This window comes from Pollicipes pollicipes, unplaced genomic scaffold (assembly GCF_011947565.3).
Source record: "Pollicipes pollicipes isolate AB1234 unplaced genomic scaffold, Ppol_2.1 Scaffold_5724;HRSCAF=6776_pilon_pilon_pilon, whole genome shotgun sequence".
Classification (NCBI taxonomy): domain Eukaryota; kingdom Metazoa; phylum Arthropoda; class Thecostraca; order Pollicipedomorpha; family Pollicipedidae; genus Pollicipes; species Pollicipes pollicipes.
The window spans coordinates 9,766,302-9,774,455 of NW_023596746.1; the positions used below are offsets into that span (position 1 = coordinate 9,766,302).

The 8,154-nt window shown below is 50.7% G+C and overlaps 1 protein-coding gene across 1 annotated transcript in view; it reads right to left on the reverse strand.

The window, feature by feature from the left end:
- The window catches only part of LOC119102476 (epidermal retinol dehydrogenase 2-like), a 33,978-nt gene that overhangs the window by 24,006 nt on the left and 1,818 nt on the right, over positions 1-8,154 (reverse strand). The window contains exon 2 of the mRNA XM_037225848.1: positions 3,225-3,349. Within this exon, the coding sequence (XP_037081743.1) occupies positions 3,225-3,349 (125 nt within the window). The remainder of the gene's footprint in view (positions 1-3,224; positions 3,350-8,154) is intronic.

Here is an 8,154-nt window from a genome sequence, read left to right on the forward strand (position 1 = left end):
TAAGTAATGGTTGTATAAGCTTAGGAAGCATGCGCCATGTCGTGTAGCGCTAATGTCGTGTATAAACTTTTGCAGCGGAAGTAATTCGCGTATAAGTAATGAATGCATCATCTATGCAGCCCACCAAGGTAGCTTTGCTGTCTTGAGCAGCCCTTTCCACTTGAAAGTATACCGATAGTTATGAGCACGGGTGTTGATTTGTGTTCTTTCAACTAGGCTTTTGCTTCCCCCCCCCGAAATCAAGTTGGCATCCCCCTCCACGCGTGAATTTGGTCCTCCAGCCCTCTGGGGTCTACGTATGTGCGTGCAGTGCATTAAATATCAGATCTATAAAAAAGGTGTCTAATAAGTGTTCCACAGACAAAATAAACAAGAAAGTGCACGCTGCGAGGCCACCTTCTGTTGAGTGCAATTGAGCGAGCTCATCAAACTTAAGATCTCCGCGTTCGTACCACGTTTATGGGAGCATTCCGTCTGCTTGTATCTTGCACGATTTAATTGCACAATTCCTGCCTTGTGAACTTCTCTCTAGTTTTATGTTCTGTCTGAGTGTTTTGGCATTTTTCAGCGATTTTCCAAGTTATATAGGCTGCAACAAGGTGCGCTCTCTGGAAAATTCTGCCCAACGTGTTATCAGAGAGTTAAGACAAACAAAAGGTCGAATATTAGCAACCCAAAACATGGTGATTCTCCTAGGCGCTATGTTCGGAAGAACCTTTGAGACATGCCGACCTCCACCATGAAGTGAACATTCAATGAAACAGTTACGAAGACCTGAGGACTGACACCACGCGACAAGACTGACAGCGGTAATCGTCCGACAATGATCAGCGGACAACATCAGCCGTTTCGGCATGCCTGTCGCGCATGCTGCGTTACAGCCTGAAGCCCGCCTTGCGGCTTCCTGCCGGGGTTTTTAGCGGCGGCCGTAAGAGTCGCACACTTCGACTTACGCTCATTATTTCCGAAGCCATGCACGCCTAACACGTCTAAAGTCGCACGTCTGAGTGACATCGACCCTACGTCGATTACCGAAGCCTGGTTTCGACCATCGAGGCCGCGGTGATTATCATGCCCGACGACAACATCTCCCGCTGAGATGGAGCGAGGAAACGCATTGGAGCAGGTGCGTAGTTTCCTGTTCAGTTGGGGAAACTCAAGCTCTTTAACGCATTGGAGCAGGTGCGTAGTTTCCTATTCAGTTGGGGAAACTCAAGCTCTTTAACTTTGAGGAAAGCAAATCCAATACGGGGAAAAGCTTGCTTTTAGTGCACTTTAAGGGCAGGTTTGGTCATTTTCCCCGCTCGGCGCCCCAAACCTGCATGCGAAAATACGCCCCTGTGGTGGAAGCTTGCTGACCGTCGCACGCGACGGATTCGCCTCAGCAGTGTTTCACCGTCCAGTCCACAGCACCGCTCCAAGTTGGAAAGCGTCTGAGTCTAGAGGCAGGTAGATTAAAATTGCTGAGGTGATCGGCAGCTTACAACAACAAAGTGGCGTAAGATACCCAACTCCTCGACTTCACCCACCCCGACCACATGTCCACCCTAAAGTCCCGTCAGGAGGAAACCAGCCTTGCCTTCCAACCCTACCTCACTGCCAATTCCCTAGATGAGTACTACTAGACCACCCTTCTTCCGGTGGGCATGTCCCAGGCCGTAAAAACTCTCGCCGATCGTGAAGATACTGGGAGTGACCATCGATTGTACCCTTTCCTGGGGGGAGCACGTAGCCGAAATGGTTCAAAAGTGCAACTCCATCCTGTTTTGCCTATACAAAATTTGTCGTCATTTCACACCCGAATCCCGCACTCTCCTTACCCAGACCCAAGTTTTCCCCGCGTCCTGTACTGCCTCTCAGTCTGGGGCGTGGCCCCCGCCTGCTATCATTCCTGGTGCAAGAAATCATAAATTTCGCGGTCGTGATCGTCTCGGAGGTCCAGATCATATTTCACCGATCGTAAGGTCGCTGGGCTGGTATCAATGACTTTGTTACGCGCCGAGATCACATTGGCGTTTTCAGAGCCCTTAATGCCCCCCCCCCCCCTCCCCCCCCGTGCCCCGATGGCGGTCCGGTCGCTGTTCACTCCTCGGACCGCTGTGAGTGAGTGTATCACGAGGTCGGCGATGGGCGGCGCTTTGGAGCTGCCCTTTCCGGCTGTCCATGTCTAAGAGTGTACTTCCATATCGTGCGGTCTTGTCCTGGAACCACCTGTCGCCGGCCGTTGCAGCCTCCCGGAGCCGTGCTGCGCCCACATCTTAACTTGAGAAATGTCAAGAAGACGGTCCTGCTTCGACTTTGTATGTCATTCCCAAACTCTCCCAGTGTCATCATTTTCGCCGCATCTTCGTGTTTATCGTGCAACTTGCAACCCATTGACTCGAATCCAACATTAAGCCACACGTATGGAGCCACCCGCAGTAAATACATGGCTTGACATGATGCTCAAACCCCGACTTGTTCCACACAGCACCGATGTAAACAACAATGGCGCAGTCTGCACCCGATGCGCTCGACCGATTCACACTGCTGATTGCCAGGCCTAGTAGTTCCTCTAGAGTATGGACGAACTGAAGGCATGGATTGAAGAAATGTCTATAAAGGGTCACGTTTAAGATAGCAAGCTTATTCACGGTTGGAAACACCTGGTTTATTTATTCCATGTTAATGGAATCGCATGAAGACAATCTTTTCCTCGTCATGGTGTTAGGCATATGCTTAAGCTTCATCGAAACATTTTCAAAGCTTTTTAAAACTTTTCGGTGCATTCATTAATCGTGAAAACGGCTATTGTTTAAGATGCTAACACGCCAGAACGTATATCGTTGGGACAATGGCGACAATAGGGCATCGAGGCAACTAAAAGCAAATTTCTTATTACCCGGAAAAGGGAAAGGTTCTCATAAGTGTTCAATAGAATAATTTGCAAATTGGGCAAATGAAACTTCCGAAACGAGCCCAGTTCTGCTGTGTCAATGTTCATAATGTTTAGGGCGCGTAGCATTTCGTTTGCCCTTGTTAGTTTCATGTAGATTTTCCTCCAGGTGTTGATATAGTCCGTTCCAAATTTCGTAGTGACATATATATATATATATATATATATATATATATATATATATAATATATATATATATATTACGATCAGCGTACAGCTGATCGTAAGAGTCAGCTGCGTATATCATGCCGTGAAAATCACTGAAAATCACCTTGGATGGGTTACTGACCTTGCCGACCTCGCGTTTGACCCGTTCAGCGGTCTTGTACACCTCTTCACGCTTCGAGAGATCGCAGGTATACGCGTGTGCCTCTCCGCCAGCTGCCCGTATCAGTCGCACCGTCTCGTCATTACCTGTGGGCGAGGGGGGGGGGGGTCACTGCAAGATCTACACACATTCCTGCCATCGACGCGACGACCACACTGTCAAGCCAAGTAAGTCCCTCGCGTCCCGAACGTGTTACAACATATCTCCTGCACTGAAGCACACACCAGGTGATGACATATTGCTTCGCGGTGAAGCCAACGCTGAAAAGTACCTCAGGGTCAAGTCACACTATCTGGATGATCAGCTACGTCTCCAGCAGCACGACTTCCTAGGTGATGCACAATACGCACAGAGCAGCAATCCGTTCTAATGTCCCCGGTGCGGCCCAGCTGTAGCACGCTCAAGGTCATCACGTCACATCAGGTGCAACAGGCACTGCGAGGCTGTGCACCCACCGACCCGGTGGCCTGGAGCCCAACGTGATCACTAACCGCGGAAGAGCGATCAAGTCGAGAAAGCTGACAGGCTAAGGAGGGCCGAGTGGCTGACGTTGCTATAGTTTCAGAACAAGAACACGCCAAGCAGCCTCAGACGGTCGCCAGGTTGTGGAGTCACAGACGATTAACTTCGCGTGCGGTTTTTCGAGGGCTACGCTCCCTGGGTGCCTGCCATGGCGAAGTTAGTGACTTTGGTTTTTATTTTCATCTGAAAAATCTACAGACGCAGATCATAAACTTGCCGTCGGGAAGCTGTGTTAATGTCCGGTTCAGGAGGCATCTACACCGAAAGTTGGATGACGCTGAAACGAGCTATAAGGCGGCGTGACGTCATGAATGTCCTGGTGGCTGGTCGGCGGCGCCACGCCACGGCGTCAACGCGCCAGAAACATTTCCCAGGGCCTTTCTCAGGTAAACTCTGAACCGGTTTCGATCGGCGTCTGCGATAAGGCACCCCGGCCAGTAGCACAAGGCACATATGAATTTGCATAGTGATGACATTTGCGAGGATGGTAAACGCATGGTTTGCCAACTTGTGTGAGTGTTGCGAGGTTTGCTTGACCTCGTCCCCTCCTATACAAATTGGTGGCGTCGCCCCTTGCTAATGGAGTCGCCAAATGTTGCGCCAAGGTATCTATAAAGTATCTATAAGGTACAGGGCATTTGTGGCAGTATCGGTGAGAAGGGCCGAAAAGGTCATTTCTAGGTGGCAAGATACATCTCTAACCGCTCTACAGTCAAAGGTCGAAAAACTCCGAACCGCAAAATTTCGTCGGCGCCGGCGGACCGCGGAAGGGTTTTCGTGGCGTCACACCAACCACTAATCATTTCAGCTAGGCACCACTTTGCGGATCAATTGAAGCCTCTCCGTTGATATTTTGACAGGGGTTTAGGGATTTGTCAACTAATCTACAATGAGAAAACCAGAGTTGACCACACAGCATGAAACAATTACAAGGTGTTTCTGGAGGTCAGACGCTGTCATAGCCGCTAACGGTCCGGCGGGAGATAACACGGCGGAGCGGACAAGCCCAGGTGACCTTGTCAGTGATGCGTGCCGACCGGTCCGAGCAGTTTTTTCTGCCATACACAGGCACGGCAAACTGTACAGGCAGGTTGCTAAACAACATTATGCGGCTGTTTACTGCTGGACTGGTGGCCTGGCACCGACAAAAAGAAGGGACGAATATTTTGGTAGGCCGATAAAACCTTGCACAATTCGATGACATCGGGGCTATCACATCGTTGTGTAACACCTTCAACGATGTCGAAATACCGACGGGGAAAATGTCGAGTTCGACCTAACTGGAAATACTCGACCTGAATAGAAATCATGCCATTTGCTAACATCATTTTTTCTTTCATTTATAAAAACCTGTTGATCCAAAAAGGTGACTTTTAATGTTACTACTCCGGAACATGAAACGATGTCGTTTTCCACGCTGATTTCGATCGTAACCCTTCTGCCAATGTCACAGACTGACGCCGCAGAAAACCAGTGCTCCATGCTCGCATCCCATAGCGGCCACACTGGGGCAAAAACTCCTTACAAAATGAGGTATACAACCGCGCCTTACGTCGGCCGATCAGGGCCGTGTCTTCCCTCACTCCACGAGAACCGCGCCCTTCCTCGTCTGACGGGAGCCACGCCTCCCCTCGCCCGACGAGAACCGCGCCTTCCTTCGCCTAGGGCCGGGTTTTCCCTCCACCGACGAGAGCCGGGCTTTTCTCCTCGCCCGACGAAACCCTCGCCAGGGGTCTGTCATTATTGAAGCCGCTACAGGCACGCTTCCACCAAGCTGTGACGTCACATGAGCGGTGTCCCGACTGCGCCGGGAGTTCACCACCGATGCTTTATGCGGCGTCTTTCTGCGCAGGCAGTGCCAGCATCCAAGGTTGTACTTAGAAGTCGCTTGAATTTGGCTGAATGGATTCATTTTCAGCACCCCTGGCATTTCTGTTGCAGGAGCTAGCAAGAGAATGTCTGTAACTGCTACTTGTGCCCGAAGACACTGAAGCCAGATATCCAAATTGGAAATATTGCTATCATCTAACGTTGCAAGTCCTCAGCTGGTGCTCATACGCCTACAGGCTGTTGACAGTGGACGGTGTGGGGCCACACCCATCTCCTTTGCAATGAATAGCTGGAACGCAAGGCGGAATATGCGACTTCACGAACTGGACGAATATTGGAAATTGAGCAGTCTTCACGGAAGCAGGCACGTTCGGCCTTCGTCCGCGTCAATTATATGCACAGCACAGCTGCGCAGTGGGCTCCTGAGATTCGAAGGCACAACATTTGCATTACAAGTTGAACACGCCGTACACTGCACTACGCTGTCTAGCGCCACCGGCCGCCGAATTCGAGAAATTGGGCGGTAAGCTATTAAAGTCAATTTTGGCACTTGGAACATGGCGATTTTGGGCCTAGGAGAAAACGGTACATATGTTAATGATAGGTAGTGACGCAGGTCTGTTGTATGGTACTGAGATCATACAAATCTACCAGGTGGAATACATATAAAGTCTTTCCAAACTTCACGGCGAATCCCAAAACAGCGAATGCCTAATAGGGGTTTCAGCATCCTCCGACGCCCATCAGTAGTCGGCAAAATCGGTCAAATCCCCGGATGGGGTGCGTATTGAAACATCCAATGTTCTTATCGCCCAGTGGGTTACGTTCTAGATCGCTGCATCCAGCGCACATAGCATCCAAAAATCGGTCAAGAATCACGACATCCGAGTTTGCAGCATCCAAGACCGCAACATCCAAAGTTCATCCATAGTTCATAACATACAGCGTTCATGACATCCATAGGATGGAGTGCAGTGCCAATCAAAGCTTGTTCAACTGGATATCGCGATTGCCGGATGCTACAATCACTGGATGCATGGCTTTGGACATTACGAGGTTATATTTTATGAGCTCCGCCAATGGGCACGGAATTAAACGCATTTTTGATGTCATAAATGCTGGAACGCTACAATATGCGACGCTTTGATGTCCCTCTCCCTCCTGCGATAGACTGAACTTGGTTGCATGGCATTGTACCAAGCTTCCCTCGCCGACAAGCGACTTAATGTTTGTATTTTGCGCGGCATGATAAATCCACCCTCACGTGCTGATGCGCGGATTAGTGCCTTCAAATAAAACTGCTGGGAATCGCATATGACGTCTAAGTTGAATGAGTAAGTAAGTAATAAGTGAGTAGTAAGTAAGTAACGTGCAAGTTGTAAGTGCCTTTTCACCGCATGCCCTAAAGCTCCGGCTGCCGGCTCTGTTGCGCCGCTGCCCGCACCGGTCCAGCCACTTGCGCTGGTGCCGCCCCCGTCTCTGACGTTCATCCGACGCCACCCCCGCAGCGCGACCGAGCAGCGCTAGGCCGACACCGTATCACAGACGTGTCCATGAGAGAGGATGACGGCAGCTAGCCGGGATTGCGCAGCTGAGCAGAGCTGGGTTAACACCGTATCACGCGCGTGTCCAAAATCGCGGATGACCGCAGCCAGATGGGAAAACGCAGCTGAGCAGAGCTAGGTTAACACCGTATCACGCGCGTGTCCATCCTCGCGGATGACCGCAGCCAGCTGGGTTTCTGTTCCGCCCGAGGTCAACCCCACGGCGTGGCTGAGCAGCAACAGGTTAACATCGTATCATGCGCGTGTCCATCAGGAGATGATCGCAGCCAGTCAGGTTTACGCACGCAATCGGCACGCATGCGATGAGAAAATTTGACCGCTGAACCGAAGGTTAGCAGGCTAGGACAGATAATAAGATTCCTGTTATATCAACAGCTGCGTTTTTCTCAGAACTAGAACAAGGTGATCAAGCCGGCAACCGCAAGCGCAAATCTCTGAAAGCTTAGACTTAATGTCAACCACCAGTGAGAAGCATCTGAGTGTCGCTGCACCGGCCGCACGAGGTTAAGGTCTTTGTCATTTGCACTTTCACGCCAGAGACGGATTTTGTAAATCTGCATTGTGATGTAGCACACACGTGAGCGTGAAACAATGAGTTTAATCGGTCCGTCAAGGGTCAAACCAGAGTTGGCCCTGCTGTCATACTCCAAAAGGTTCACAGGCCCCATATAGTCACAATGACGTGCGATAAAGCATCGGAAACACGCAGCTCGATGGCGCCGTGGCGACGAGTCGCTGACATCCCATACCCCTCTGGGTTAGACGAGTCCCTGACATCCCATACCCCCTGGGTTAGACGAGTCGCTGACATCCCATACTCCTCTGGGTTAGACGAGTCGCTGACATCCCGTACCCCTCTGGGTTAGACGAGTCCCTGACATCCCATACCCCCTGGGTTAGACGAGCCGATGACATCCCATACTCCTCTGGGTTAGACGAGTGGCTGACATCCCATACCCCTCTGGGTTAGACAT